Below are 16,033 nucleotides of genomic sequence, written 5' to 3'. Positions count from 1 at the left end.
AGATTTTCGTCAAACATCTGCATTGTTTTTTGTCTACTCTGGACAGAGGAGAGGCCAAAAGGCTTCGGGAACTTCTCTTTCTTTTTGGCTAAGGAGTATAATACGCTTAGCTTATGAGACTGCTGGCCAGCAGCCTCCTGAAAGGATTACAGCTCATTCTACTAGAGCGGTAGCTTCCACATGGGCTTTTAAGAATGAGGCTTCTGTTGAACAGATTTGTAAGGCGACGACTTGGTCTTCGCTTCATACTTTTTCAAAATTCTATTAATTTGATACTTTTGCTTCTTCGGAGGCTATTTTTGGGAGAAAGGTTTTGCAGGCAGTGGTGCCTTCCGTTTAAGCACTTGCCTTGTCCCTCCCTTCATCCGTGTCCTATAGCTTTGGTATTGGTATCCCACAAGTAATGGATGATCCGTGGACTGGATACACCTTACAAACAAAATTTATGCTTACCTGATAAATTTATTTCTCTTGTGGTGTATCCAGTCCACGGCCCGCCCTGTCATTTTAAGGCAGGTGTGTTTTATTTTTAAACTACAGTCACCACTGCACCCTATGGTTTCTCCTTTCTCTTGCTCGTCTTCGGTCGAATGACTGGTAGTGGCAGTTAGAGGAGGAGCTATATAGACAGCTCTGCTGTGGGTGATCCTCTTGCAGCTTCCTGTTGGGAAGGAGAATATCCCACAAGTAATGGATGATCCGTGGACTGGATACACCACAAGAGAAATAAATTTATCGGGTAAGCATAAATTTTGTTTTTTGGTTGAGAACCTGGGTTGTGCTTGCATATTGGTTTGCTAAATGTAGCCACCAATAAGCAAGCGCTATCCAGGGAGCTAAACCTAAAATGGGCCAGCTCCTAAGCGTTAAATTCCTACTTTTTAAATAAAGATTGCAAGAGAACGAAGAAGAAAAATGATAGTAGGAGTAAATTAGAAAGTTGCTTATAATTGCATGCTCTATCGATCATCATGAAAGAAAAAAATTGGGTTTAGTATTCCTTTAAGGTCTGGAGAGTTTCCTGGCCATAGACCCACAATTTCGATGTTTTGTTCCCCAAGCCAACTAGTTATCACTTTTGCCTTATGGCAAGGTGCTCCATCATGCTGGAAAAGGCATTGTTTGTCAGCAAACTGTTCTTTGATGGTTGTGAGAAGTTTCTCTTGGAGGGTGTTTTTGTACCCTTCTTTATTCATGGCTGTGTTCTTAGGCAAAATTGTGAGTGAGCTCACTCCCTTGGATGAGAAGCAACCCCACACATGAATGGTCTCAGGATGCTTTACATGACACAGAACTGATGGTAGCGCTCACCTCTTCTCCGGACAAGGTTTCTTCCGGATGCCCCAAACAATCTGTAAGGGAATTCATCAGAGAAAATTACTTTACCCCAGTCCTCAGCAGTCCTCCCTGTACCTTTTGCAGAATATCAGTCTGTCCCTGATGTTTTTCCTGGAGAGAAGTGGCTTCTTTGCTGCCCTTCTTGACACCAGGTCATCCTCCAAAAGTATTTGCCTCCCTGTGCGTGCAGATGCACTCACACCTGCCTGCTGCCATTCCTGAGCAACCTTTGCACTGGTGGTTCCCCTATCCCGCAGCTGAATCAACTTTAGAAGACGGTCCTCGCGCTTGCTGAACTTTCTTGGGTACCCTGAAGCCTTCTTCATAAAAATTGAACCTCTTTCCTTGAAGTTCTTGATGATCCGATAAATGGTTGATTTAGGTGCAATCTTAGTAGCAGCAATATCCTTGCCTGTGAATCCCTTTTTGTGCAAAACAATGATTACTGCACATGTTTCCTTGCAGGTAACCATGGATAACAGAGGACGAACAATAATTATAAGCACCATCCTCCTTTTAAAGCTTCCAGTCTGTTATTCTAACTCAATCAGCATGACAGAGTGGTCTCCAGCCTTGCCCTCCTCAACACTGACACCTGTGTTAATGAGAGAATCACTGACATGTCAGCTGGTCCTTTTGTGGCAGGGCTGAAATGCAGTGGAATGTTTTTGTTCAGAATTTGGCCATCAGGAGGAGGCAAAGACACCCCAGCCAAAGGCTTAAATACCTCCCCCACTTCCCTCATCCTCCAGTCATTCTTTGCCTTTCGTCACAGGAGGTTGGCAGAGAAGTGTCAGAAGTTAAGATTGTCTCTTATGGAGGGTAGTACTAGTCAAAATGGGATGGGAGTTTTAAGTAGTCCTGTCAGCCTCTCAGTGAGAGCATGGAGAAACCATCCCGACTCATTAACAGCTCCTTGGCAATCAGCGTTGACGAGTTTCGCTGCCTGCCTTTTCTTCTTAAAGACACGATGAGTCCACGGATCATCTTCATTACTTATGGGATATTCACCTCCTGGTCAGCAGGAGGAGGCAAAGAGCACCACAGCAGAGCTGTTAAATAGCTCCTCCCTTCCCTCCCACTCCAGTCATTCTCTTTGCATACATTAGTGCTAGAAAGAGGTAAAGTGAGGTATTAGTTTAGATTCTTCAATCAAGAGTTTATTATTTTTAAAGTAGTGCCAGAGAGTGCTGCTTTGCCCTAGGGTGTAGCTGTGGTCCCTATCAGTCTCTACATTAGAGCTTTGGTGGCTTTAGAGCAATGGGAACTTGAGGGACATCATTCTCACTGTGCCTCCCATACTGATGCTGCCCTGACTAAAAGAAAACCTGAGGGATTTTGGCTCGGGTTTTTTAGTTTGTTTCCAGGTCCATGGGAGGGAGAGGACCTCTTAAACCTGAGGACTGCCTTGCTGCCAGGCAGAAAATTAGGTAAGTGCTGACTTTATTTCTGGGGGAGAAAAAGAGTTTGGGCACTTTGTAAAAGATTTTCATTTCACCTCATTGAACTTGGACTCAGATTTCCCTAGTGCTATTAGGGAAAAAGATGGCAGTAAGGAAGCAGGCACTAGCATGTTTTACTTAACTGTGCAAATGTGTATGCTTTATGACATGTGGAATATCAGTGAGATTGTCTTTCTAGCATAGGGGTGCTGACATAGAATCTGTGCAAGATCCTTTATGGGACATCTAGTACACTGTACTGAAACACTGTAAACAATTGGACAGAGCAGCTGCTTGAAATGGAACTAGGCAGTCTGTCCGTTTGCTCCCGGTGTCTATATTTAGAAAAATGGCGACCGGGAGATTTCATGTTATGTTGCTATTTGTTTACTTAATTGCAGTGTGAGTGGTGTTTTTGCGAACTGTCATTATTTTCTGTAAAGGGGTAGAGATCTGTTTTTCCACCCGGTGTTTTTATTCAGATAAGATGACGACCGGGAGACGACTTGAGCAACGCCCATGAGGGGTGGGGCTTGTAAACGGTGCGAAAGTGTTCATCTAACTCCTCTAGATATGGAGGATGGCGCCTTATAGCAGACACTTCCTGTCTTTCACTTCCGGTTATCGGAAGTAACAAGCACTTGGGGATTTAAACGGAGTTAATAGTTTTTACAATTCTCTCTCACACGTTCAACCATGTCAAACCTTTTAATTAAATAAAGGTTATCATTTAAGAAAGCAACGCTGGTTTTTCATTACAGCAGGCTAAGTCCTTTTTTTTCAGTATTCTGCCTTATGAAGAGGTATATTGTTTAAAGAAGCATATATTACATTTCCTATCTCAAATGCAGTGCCCTGCGGTCTCTTGCAATTTCTGCCATATGTAAGGCAAATTGATTAAATTAAGGCAGATTGATTAAAGAGGTATACATTGCATTTTTTATTTCAAGTGCGGTGCTCTGCGGTTCCTTGCAATTTCTGCCATATGTGAGGCAGACTGATTAAAGATGTTTTCATTACATTTTCCATTTCAAATGCAGTGCCCTGATGCTTCTTGCATTTTCCATCTGGAATTGCTGCACAATGTTTGCGGGCTAATTTAGCTTACCTCTGCACACAGAAATAAAAAGTTAATTTTAAAGAGACAGTAACATTTTTGTGTGTTAATTTTCGTTTACGAATCCATCTGTTTTCTTTGTGTAAACCATCTTTTAGAATTAAAGGTGATCAAGGAGACCCTACTAGAGGTCTCTTTCTTTTGGCTTGGATTCCTATATGGTTTCAGACACCCTTATTCTAGGCACATACTTCTTTGAACCATAGGGACAATGGTCAAATTTACAACAAATTTCTCCTACGGTGTTACAAAAAATTTATAGCACAGAAAGGGTTGCCCTGTTTTTAATACATTGTCTATTTTTGTTTTTTCCCCACGCTATTCAAATATATATATATATATATATATATATATATATATATATATATATATATATATATATATATATATATATATATATATATATATATATATACATAGAGAGAAGACATGTGCAGGGAATCTTCTTCTCTCAGAATAGTGTGATTGACTCAGTGGTGGTTTTTTCGAATGTTTTCTTCCCTGCAGGTTTACAGTTAAGAGGAAGATATTTCGGTAATTCCTGATAAGGAACTTTCAATCTCAGATGAGGTAAATACCTTTTATTTGATCAGGAGCTTCTTGCGGAAGTTTTAGCTACTCTGGGTGGCCCCGACACCAGTTGTTTTTTTCTAATATTATGATGGACCTGTCTTGGTAGAAGTATTCCTGTACCAGATGGGGTTATAGTTTTCTTCCACATTTTTCTTTCCCTATATTTTAGAAGAAAGATATTCAGGGGAAGAATTCCCTTGTGGGTCTAGAATTTTTTAACACAAGCGATAGTGGTCCTTCGGGACTTTCTGCAGAGAACGGACTCTATGACTAATAGTTAGAGGGTCTACATTGTTAACCTGCGGTTAGTGACTACTGTTTACAGTGCGGCGTAGTACTGTCTTGCTGCATTGTTTGTTTCTTGGACAGACACCGCTCTCGCAGGAATAGGATAAGGAAAATTCTTTGGTTCAGGCGCCGTCCTTTCAACTAGCAAAATCACACACAGACCTGGTAGTGGCTTTCCTAAGGTCACACGAGTGGAAGGTGAATCTAGAAAGGAGCTTTTTAGTTCCTCATACAAGAGTGACCTTTCTAGGGACCATCATAGTCTCTCTGTTCTACAATGCTCTCCTGACCTGGCCTCAACTAGCTTTGGTTCGGTTTATCAGGTTCCTGACGGACAACATAACGTCAGTGGCCTATATCAATCATCAGCGAGGAACAAGGAGTTCCTTGGCGATGACAGAGGTTTCCAAAATAATTCAGTGGGCGTAGGCACATTCTTGTTGTCTGTGGACAATGCACATCCCAGGGGTGGACAACCGGGAGGCGGATTTTCTCAGCAGACATACTTTTCATCCGTATGTGTTCCCCAGTCTGATCCTCAAATGGGGTCAGCCGGAGTTGGATCTCATGGCATCCAGGCAGAATGCCAAACTTCTGAGATAAGGGTCGAGATCCAGAGATCCTTAGGCGGCACTGATAGATGCTCTGGCGGCCCCTTGGTCCTTCGATCTAGCACATCTGTTTTCTCCGTTTGCTCTCCTTCCGTGAGTGATTGCTCGGATCAAACTGGAAAGGGCTTCAGTGATTCTCATAGCACCGGCCTGGCCTCACAGGATCTGGTATACAGACCTGGTGGAGATGTCGTCTCTACCTCGGAGGATTCAGTTTCGAAAGGACCTTCTGATTCAAGGACCCTTCCTTCATCCAAATCTAGATTCTCTGAAGCTGTCTGCTTGGGGATTGAACGGTTGATTCTAGCTAAGCGAGGTTTTCCGACTCTGTCATAGACATTTTGCTTCAGGCTCGCAAGCCTGTTACTAGGGAAATTCATCACAAGATTTGGCATAGATACCTTTATTGGTGTGAATCCAAGGGCTACTCTTGGAGTAGAGTTAGGATTCCTAGGATTTTGTCGTTTCTCCAGGAAGGATTGGAGAAAGGATTATCTACAAGTTCTTTAAAGGGTCAAATTTTCAGCATTTTCTATCCTGTTTCACAAGCGTCTCGCTGATGTCCCTGATGGTTAGTCTTTTTTGCTAGGCCTTAACCAGAATCAGGCCTGGGTTTAGACCAGTTACTTCTCCATGGAGTCTTAATCTAGTTTTCAAAGTTCTTCAAGGGGTTCTGTTTGAACCTATGCATTCCTTAGATATCAAGTTGTTATCTTGGAAAGGTTTTGTTTCTGGTAACGATTTCTTCTGCTTGCAGAGTGTCTGAGCTTTCAGCGTTTCAATGTGAGCCCCCTTACCTTATTTTTCATGCGGATAAGGTTGTCTTACGTTTGAAATTTGGATTTCTCTCCAAGGTTGTTTCTGGTAGGAACATTAATCAGGAGATTGTTGTACCTTCTTTGTGTCCTAATCCTTCTAAGGAGAGGCTCTTACACAATTTGGATGTGGTTCGTGCTTTAAAGTTCTATTTACAGGCGACTAAAGACTTTCGCCAGTCTTCCTCGTTGTTTGTGGTATTTTCAGGCAAACGTAGGGGACAGAAAACTACAGCTGTTTCTCTTCTTTTTGGCTGAAGAGTAATATACGTTTGACGTACGAGACTGCTAGACAGTAGCCTCCTGAATGGATTACGGCTCATTCCACTAGGGCTGTTGCTTCATCATGGGCATTCAAAAATGAAGCTTCTGTGGAACAGATTTGCAAGGCTGCAACTTGGTCTTCTCTTCACATTTTTTAAAGTTTTACAAATTTGATTCTTTTGCCTCGGCTGAGGCTGCTTTTGGGAGAAAGGTTCTTCATGCAGTGGTGCCTTTCATTTAGGTATCCTGTCTTGACCCTCCCGAATCATCTGTGTACTCTAGCTTGGGTATTGGATTCCATAAGTAATGACGATGATCCATGGACTCATCGTGTCTTTAACAAGAAAAGAAAATTTATGCTTACCAGATAAATGTATTTCTTCTTAGACACGATGAGTCCACGCCCTGTCCTTTTATTTATTGTAAACTTCAGTCACCTCTGCACCTTGGCTTTTCCGTTCTCTTCCTAACTTCGGTCGAAATGACTGGAGTGGGAGGGAAGGGAGGAGCTATTTAACAGCTCTGCTGTGGTGCTCTTTGCCTCCTCCTGCTGACCAGGAGGTGAATATCCCATAAGTAAAGAAGATGATCCGTGGACTCATCGTGTCTAAGAAGAAATAAATTTATCAGGTAAGCATACATTTTCTTTTTTCACTCAATTCCATGTCAGAGGTGAGGCTGCTATCCGTCACACTTGAAGGTTCATGTTCCTGTTCCACAGCGTAGATTCCGGTAAGATTGTTTAATTTTACTTCATTATGTGATGTGATGTTAACGTGTGTAGGGTCCCAGTGGGACAGACTCCTTTTATCTTAAATTAGGAATCATGGGTTAATATCCTTTGAGGGGGGTTATTGAACAGGGGGGGGCTTTAATCATGTTTGCAATGTGGTTCTATCTGCTGATTGTGTAGTAATACTTTAGGCTCATGGCTTTTCAGAACATTACGGCCTTATCAATTGGCGCAATCTTAGATTTGTGCGCTCTTTTTATGACTTGCACAGTGCACCTCGTGACCCGGTTCGGTTACGTTGTTTTCACTTCCGTATGTTGATGGTGTGGCGACAATGAGTCTACTCGTTGGTTTTTTGGTTCACAGGAGGTGGGGAGTTCCCCAGCCATTGGGGGTGTACAAGAGGTGCCAGTTAGTGTTTGTCATTTTTGTAATCGCAATATGGAGGATTCTAATTTTTCAGACACGGATGTCTCTGATGTGGAGAATGCATCTTGTGATGAATATGAAATGGCCCGGGTTATCCATGCCCATCAGTTATGTTCCGATTGCCGTTCCAGAGTACTCTCTTCTCCCGATTCAGGGTCCTCAGAGTGCGTTGAGCCATCCGCCCCCGAGGATTCTAGGTCCTGTGAGGCAGGTGTCCCTATGTCCTTTACTCCTTCTCCGGAAGGTGGCTTGTTTAGTCCGGAGGTTACGGCACGGTTCTGCATGGCCAAATCTGCGGCCTTGGCTCATTTGTATCTACCAAGTGAAATATTTTTTAGATACTGTCCGTGTTCTATTAACCAGGGCCCGTCTGGCATGAGATCTCCCAACTCAGTTCGGTCTTCTTGGGAAACGTGGGCCTCTGAGGCTTCAGAGCCCCCAACCTTGGTGTCGGAGTCGATTGTCCATCTGGCGAGGGATAATTTTGCCTTCCGTTATAGGGTGGCGCGTCTTCGTGTCTTATTACGGCATGTTTTGGCATTGCTAGAGGATCCCAGTCCTAGTGGCGAGAGATCCGAGGCGTTGGGTGCCGGATGAGACATTGGTCTGACGCTGAGGGATGAAGTAATCTCCTTGACGTCTCCAGTTTTTATATTTTTTTCCTTTATGTATCAGTTCCGGATCCGAGTTTGGGAGGGGCCTCTGATCGGCTGGTCCGGTTTGGCGTACCTTTTTTCCCTTGGGCATTCACCCATGGGTGCTGCCTTATATTTAATTTTAATCCGGTAGGATGTATTTGATTTGTTGTATAAGCTCACGTTTGATATAACTTCTCTTTCGGGAATGTTCTTCTCTGGAACTGATACTTGCGATTGTGGTTGCATAGGCACTTCCTCGGAAGTTGCACACTTTGGTTAAGAACGAGGTTATGTTTATAGTTCATATTGTCAAACCTTCGGTCGATTTTTCTTGGACCTTAGTTCTGAAGTGCTCTTGTACCAGACAGGTACTGGTACGGGCGCTGTCTGTTGTTCTTGGGTTCATGTCACCCTTGTGGTGCTGATTATCCTGTTAGATTTGAGGGGAAAAAAATCAAGTAGAGAGAGAACTGTCTCTTATGGCCCAGCGTTATGGACTCCAGGCTCGGATCCTACTACGACGTAAGGGGCCTGGGGCGTACATACAGCGCTTCCGGTAGGGAGGTTGTGAGCTCCTATATAGGTTGGTTCTTACTACCATTATAGCTTGCGATACATCACAGATTTTTGCAGATGTCATCGTGGTTCCTAGGGTCCCTGGAGACTCGGAACATTTGGCTTCCTTTCCATTGGAAATATTGACTTCCGGCAGTCCACTATGGGGTGGATGATTTTTGTCTCCACTGGCGGTATATCTGGATGACGACTCTGTGGGGAATCTGGAATCACCTCTTATCATACCAGGGTCTTTGGACTCTCGGATGCTATCCATTGATCTTAAGGCAGATATGGCCCTTTGGGCTCAGGGATAGTAGGTCTGGGGTCAGTTGCAGTCTTTTTGCCTATCTGGGTCAGAAATTTGACCATTTATATATCCAGTGTGTGGGTCAGGTCGTGGGGCCTGTCTACATGGATTACCTTGCAATCCAGGGGTACTGGTTGCCCCTCTTCTGAATCCGGTGGAAGCCCTTTTTTCGGACTCTTTGTTTGGTGACTGTTGCTAGGTTCTTTCATCTAAAGGATTTAGATGGAGGAAGGTACTGTCTGGGTGCGTTCCTAACATAGGAGGTAGCTTGCGCCCAAGCAGCCCATGTAGCTAGTGGTGAGCCTTGTGGCCTTGCAACTCTAAAGATGTTGGTTCGTATCCACCTGATGGCGCTGGGTGTCCAAATCTGAACGAACTTTAGATCTTGGGATCGCTTCTGTTTTTCGAGGACTCCAGTTTAGGATTATTGCCTGGAATGGTTATGGTTGTTCCTGTTTAACCTTAGGGTTTGTTCTCACGTGTGGCCCTTTTGTAAGGGCGGGAGGTTTTCTGACTCTCATGAGAAATGTATATCAGCCTGGGGCTTCAGTTTGAGGTTTCTGACAGATCCCTGGATTCTTTCTAGATCATCCCTTTTTCTTTCAAGGGTCTGTGACTCTTGTTTCGGTCTTTACTAGCCTTTGGGCTGGTACCGTTCCCCTGGAAGGAAGGCCGGGTTTCAGTATGCTTTGGCGGTATGGACCGTCTGCTGGTATTACATCTGTCCTCCCCGTTGGCTGGGGGGATTCTTTGTGCCATCTCTCTATTGGCTGCATCTGTGACCAGGATGGAACGTTCTTGGAACAGGAGCTGTTGTTGAGTCTTTTTCTGCTCTTTTCAGTGGCAGGTGTCCCACGATGACTCAGGACAGATTTGATTAATCGCGAGTTTTGCACACATTCTGTTCCCTCTTGGAGAGCTATTTTTTAGTGGCTGACAGTTCTCTGTCTTTGTGTGTCTACACTTGCTTAGCTGGACGGGTTTTTTCTTGTCTAGGTTACCAGTGGGAACTCACGTTTTTTTTTGGATCACCATGGTTGGTATGGTGCGTTGTCAGGGTGTGTGGGTGACTTTCTGGTCATCCTAGTGATGTTTTTCCCCTGACTAGGGACCTATCTTCTGGTCCTTGTCCTCTTATGGATTGTTTTTCTCCTGGACTGTGGTCCTGTGGCAACCTCGGGTTGCTCTAAGTGGGATCGGATCCTTTGAAGTATAGGGTCTTCTATTCTCCCTCTCGGGGACAGATATAATTTTTGCTAAGTTTGGTTTAAAGAGCCCGTGTTGGTTGGTCCTTCGGATCACTTACGGGTTTTTGCTTATAGGTCAGAGATGTTTTCTGTGGGAGTTGAGTGCAGCAGGGTTATTTCCTCGGAAGCCTTTGTGCTCAGCAGACTTGGAGTCTGAGTGGTCTCTAGTACGGCTTTATAGGGTACGTAACTGATGAGTGGGTTACCCGGGTTTCCAGTATTTCCCTTGTGGTATGTAGTTTTTTGTGAGGTGTCGAGTAATTTCAGGCTGTGGTGCCTTTCGAAGGAGCAGCCTTTTTTGTACCCACCCTTTGTTTGCATTCAGTGTCCTCTAGCTTGGGTATTGTTTCCCAAAAGTAATTAATGCAGCTGTGGACTCTTTCCATTTATGAAGAGAAACATAAATTATGCTTACCTGATAATTTTCTTTTCTTCAGATGCAGAGAGTCCACAGCTACCACCCGTATTTTTATCTGCGGGGCGTCTGTTATTTTTGTTCTTCTGGCACCTTTTTCACCCTGATATTTCTTCTACTGTTCCTTGTTCCCTCAGCAGAATGACTGGGGGATAAGGAAAGGGGGGGAGGTATTTATTCCTTGGCTGGGGTGTCTGCCTCCTCCTGGTGGCCAAGTTCTGAATTCCCAAAAGTAATAAATGCAGCTGTGGACTCTTTCCATCTGAAGAAAAGAAAATTATCAGGTAAGCATAATTTGTTTTTTGGGGGAATAAGTTCATTTTCATGGCAAAGAGGGAGTTGTAATTAATTTAGGGCTGCAACAACTAATCGGTAAGATTGATCATAAAAATAGTTGTCAAAGAATCTCATTACCAATTAGGTGGTCAGTGATTAGTTGGTTAATTGCACAGCACCAGCTGCTTCAATCCGATGAACTCCTGCACATGGTATTGTGCAAACATTTTCATTTATTAATTTTTTTTCTATCCGATTAATCGGATGATTAATTGGATAGAAAAAAAGATTAAAAAAATAAATAAATTAAATTTTTTTTGCACGTTCTTAGTTGCAGTAGATCATCAGATTAAAGCAGCTGGTGCTGTGCAACTGACCACCTAATTGATAATGAGATTTGTTGACAACTATTTTTATGATCAAACTTACCGATTAGTTGTTGCAGCCCTAAATTAATTTTAATTGAATGAATTGTAATTGATCTGATCACTCTTCAGAACATTCATGCAAATTGCCATCATAAAAACACTGAAGCAACGGACTTTGTGAAAATTAATATTTGTGTCATTCTCAACTTTTGGCCAGGACTGTATATAGCTGTATGCCCCAGTGTAGTGTGACCCAGTGACTTGCTGCCCCAGTGTAGTGTGACCCAGTGACTTGCTGCCCCAGTGTAGTGTGACCCAGTGACTTGCTGCCCCAGTGTAGTGTGACCCAGTGACTTGCTGCCCCAGTGTAGTGTGACCCAGTGACTTGCTGCCCCGGTGTAGTGTGACCCAGTGACTTGCTGCCCCAGTGTAGTGTGACCCAGTGACTTGCTGCCCCAGTGTAGTGTGACCCAGTGACTTGCTGCCCCAGTGTAGTGTGACCCAGTGACTTGCTGCCCCAGTGTAGTGTGACCCAGTGACTTGCTGCCCCAGTGTAGTGTGACCCAGTGACTTGCTGCCCCAGTGTAGTGTGACCCAGTGACTTGCTGCCCCAGTGTAGTGTGACCCAGTGACTTGCCGCCCCAGTGTAGTGTGACCCAGTGACTTGCTGCCCCAGTGTAGTGTGACCCAGTGACTTGCTGCCCCAGTGTAGTGTGACCCAGTGACTTGCCGCCCCAGTGTAGTGTGACCCAGTGACTTGCCGCCCCAGTGTAGTGTGACCCAGTGACTTGCCGCCCCAGTGTAGTGTGACCCAGTGTCTTGCTGCCCCAGTGTAGTGTGACCCAGTGACTTGCCGCCCCAGTGTAGTGTGACCCAGTGACTTGCCGCCCCAGTGTAGTGTGACCCAGTGACTTGCTGCCCCAGTGTAGTGTGACCCAGTGACTTGCTGCCCCAGTGTAGTGTGACCCAGTGTAGTGTGACCCAGTGACTTGCCGCCCCAGTGTAGTGTAACCCAGTGACTTGCTGCCCCAGTGTAGTGTGACCCAGTGACTTGCTGCCCCAGTGTAGTGTGACCCAGTGACTTGCTGCCCCAGTGTAGTGTGACCCAGTGACTTGCTGCCCAGAGTAGTGTGACCCCAGTGACTTGCTGCCCCAGTGTAGTGTGACCCAGTGACTTGCTGCCCCAGTGTAGTGTGACCCAGTGACTTGCTGCCCCAGTGTAGTGTGACCCAGTGACTTGCTGCACCAGTGTAGTGTGACCCAGTGACTTGCTGCCCCAGTGTAGTGTGACCCAGTGACTTGCTGCACCAGTGTAGTGTGACCCAGTGTAGTGTGACCCAGTGACTTGCCGCCCCAGTGTAGTGTGGCCCAGTGACTTGCTGCCCCAGTGTAGTGTGGCCCAGTGACTTGCTGCCCCAGTGTAGTGTGACCCAGTGACTTGCTGCCCCGGTGTAGAGTGACCCAGTGACTTGCTGCCCCAGTGTAGTGTGACCCAGTGACTTGCTGCACCAGTGTAGTGTGACCCAGTGTAGTGTGACCCAGTGACTTGCCGCCCCAGTGTAGTGTAGCCCAGTGACTTGCTGCCCCAGTGTAGTGTGACCCAGTGACTTGCTGCCCCAGTGTAGAGTGACCCAGTGACTTGCTGCCCCGGTGTAGACTGACCCAGTGACTTGCTGCCCCGGTGTAGTGTGACCCAGTGACTTGCTGACCCATTTTAGTGTGACCCAGTGACTTGCTGCCCCAGTGTAGTGTGACCCAGTGACTTGCCGCCCCAGTGTAGTGTGACCCAGTGACTTGCCGCCCCAGTGTAGTCTGACCCAGTGACTTGCCGCCCCAGTGTAGTGTGACCCAGTGACTTGCCGCCCCAGTGTAGTCTGACCCAGTGACTTGCCGCCCCAGTGTAGTCTGACCCAGTGACTTGCCGCCCCAGTGTAGTCTGACCCAGTGACTTGCCGCCCCAGTGTAGTCTGACCCAGTGACTTGCCGCCCCAGTGTAGTGTGACCCAGTGTACTGTGACCCAGTGACTTGCCGCCCCAGTGTAGTGTGACCCAGTGACTTGCCGCCCCAGTGTAGTCTGACCCAGTGACTTGCCGCCCCAGTGTAGTGTGACCCAGTGACTTGCCGCCCAGTGTAGTGTGACCCAGTGACTTGCCCGCCCCAGTGTAGTGTGACCCAGTGACTTGCGCCCCAGTGTAGTCTGACCCAGTGACTTGCCGCCCCAGTGTAGTCTGACCCAGTGACTTGCCGCCCCAGTGTAGTGTGACCAGTGACTTGCCGCCCCAGTGTAGTGTGACCCAGTGACTTGCCGCCCCAGTGTAGTCTGACCCAGTGACTTGCTGACCCATTGTAGTGTGACCCAGTGACTTGCCGCCCCAGTGTAGTGTAACCCAGTGACTTGCCGCCCCAGTGTAGTGTGACCCAGTGACTTGCCGCCCCAGTGTAGTCTGACCCAGTGACTTGCCGCCCCAGTGTAGTGTGACCCAGTGACTTGCCGCCCCAGTGTAGTGTAACCCAGTGACTTGCCGCCCCAGTGTAGTCTGACCCCGTGACTTGCCGCCCCAGTGTAGTGTGACCCAGTGACTTGCTGCCCCAGTGTAGTCTGACCCAGTGACTTGCTGCCCCAGTGTAGTGTGACCCAGTGACTTGCTGCCCCAGTGTAGTGTGACCCAGTGACTTGCTGCCCCAGTGTAGTCTGACCCAGTGACTTGCTGCCCCAGTGTATTAGTCTGACCCAGTGACTTGCTGCCCCAGTGTAGTGTGACCCAGTGACTTGCTGCCCCAGTGTATTAGTCTGACCCAGTGACTTGCCGCCCCAGTGTAGTCTGACCCAGTGACTTGCCGTCCCAGTGTAGTAGTCTGACCCAGTGGCTTGCCGCCCCAGTGTAGTAGTCTGACCCAGTGGCTTGCCGCCCCAGTGTAGTAGTCTGACCCAGTGGCTTGCCGCCCCAGTGTAGTAGTCTGACCCAGTGGCTTGCCGCCCCAGTGTAGTCTGACCCAGTGGCTTGCCGCCCCAGTGTAGTAGTCTGACCCAGTGGCTTGCTGCCCCAGTGTAGTCTGACCAAGTTACTCCCTTTCCCCTAGTGTAGTCTAACCCAGTGACTCGCCGCCCCAGTGTAGTTTGACCCAGTCACTCGCCACCCCAGTGTAGTCTGAACCAGTGACTCGCCTGCCCCAGTGTAGTCTGACCCAATGACTCGGTAGAGATGGTATACTGAGTGCGTCGCATATTGTGACTCTGGTGTTTTTGTGTTTTTTGGTTTTGTTTTTTTATGAACAGCTCGGGGACCTTCTGAAGGACTTGAGGCGGCTAAATGTGGCTCTTACAAGGGCCAAGCACAAGCTGATAATGGTGGGCAGTACCTCAACGCTGTGCCGCTTTGCCTCTTTGGAGAAGTTGATTGAGCATCTGCAGAGTGAGAACCTGATATCCTTTGATATTTAGAACATCAGACTTGTTAGTGAGATGTACAAGAGTCCCATGTCACTACTTCCACATATGGCTGGCGCACAGGAGGTTATGATGGGGGTCACTTGCTTGCTGGTTGACCTGAGGGTACAGCAGCTTGTCTTGACAATGAGGACAAAACTAGAATCATGTTTAGGGGCTCACATTCTATTAGGGACAACAGCGCATTCTAACTCACTAAAAGATAAACACAATACGTTTAATAAAGGCCCAAGTGGCATTGTACACCAGAGTTAGCAAGATGTATACTGTTACTCGTGCTTGCACCTAGCAGAGTCATTTAGGTGACACATTCAGGCCATTGGGTGCCACGATTTAGTTGGAGAAGGTTATGAATTCTCACATATAATGTTGTGTAAAGCTGAAACTGTACTTAGTCTTTCCGCTGCATTTTGGTACTTATTGTGAATCACATAGATGAGAGATACAGTGGACGCCAAGCAATACCTGGCATATCATCGGTCATATGTATATTTTCCTTGACACACAAACATTCTTAATCTACCTGCAGGAGCGCACGAGCGTTTACCACTATAAGGATATTTAAAGCTGCAAGTGAACACCTAAACTAACAATGTGAAACGTCTGCATATCACCTGTATCTTCTGCTTAATCTGCATGGCATGCCATTCTGTGTCATTTGTAAGTTGCAGGTGCATTCTGTGTGTCGTGTAGGCTGCATGTTGTGTTTTGTGTGTGTAGGCTGCATGTTGTGTTTCGTGTGTGTAGGCTGCATGTTGTGTTTTGTGTGTGTAGGCTGCATGTTGTGTTTTGTGTGTGTAGGCTGCATGTTGTGTTTTGTGTGTGTAGGCTGCATGTTGTGTTTCGTGTGTGTAGGCTGCATGTTGTGTTTCGTGTGTGTAGGCTGCATGTTGTGTTTCGTGTGTGTAGGCTGCATGTTGTGTTTCGTGTGTGTAGGCTGCATGTTGTGTTTTGTGTGTAGGCTGCATGTTGTGTTTTGTGTGTGTAGGCTGCATGTTGTGTTTCGTGTGTGTAGGCTGCATGTTGTGTTTCGTGTGTGTAGGCTGCATGTTGTGTTTCGTGTGTGTAGGCTGCATGTTGTGTTTCGTGTGTGTAGGCTGCATGTTGTGTTTCGTGTGTGTAGGCTGCATGTTGTATGTGTAGGCTGCAGGTTTCGTGCATTATG

The 16,033-nt window shown here is 46.3% G+C and overlaps 1 protein-coding gene across 1 annotated transcript in view; it reads left to right on the top strand.

The window, feature by feature from the left end:
* DNA2 (DNA replication helicase/nuclease 2) overlaps positions 1 to 15,032 on the top strand; it is a 545,240-nt gene extending 530,208 nt beyond the window's left edge. Inside the window, exon 24 of the mRNA XM_053691839.1 lies at positions 14,698 to 15,032. Coding sequence (XP_053547814.1) covers positions 14,698 to 14,862 — 165 coding nt within the window. The 3' untranslated portion in view covers positions 14,863 to 15,032. The remainder of the gene's footprint in view (positions 1 to 14,697) is intronic.
* The last annotated feature ends 1,001 nt before the right edge of the window (positions 15,033 to 16,033 follow it).

The sequence above is a fragment of the Bombina bombina genome, chromosome 9 (genome assembly GCF_027579735.1).
Source record: "Bombina bombina isolate aBomBom1 chromosome 9, aBomBom1.pri, whole genome shotgun sequence".
NCBI lineage: Eukaryota > Metazoa > Chordata > Amphibia > Anura > Bombinatoridae > Bombina > Bombina bombina.
This window is presented reverse-complemented; position numbering and strand designations above follow the sequence as displayed.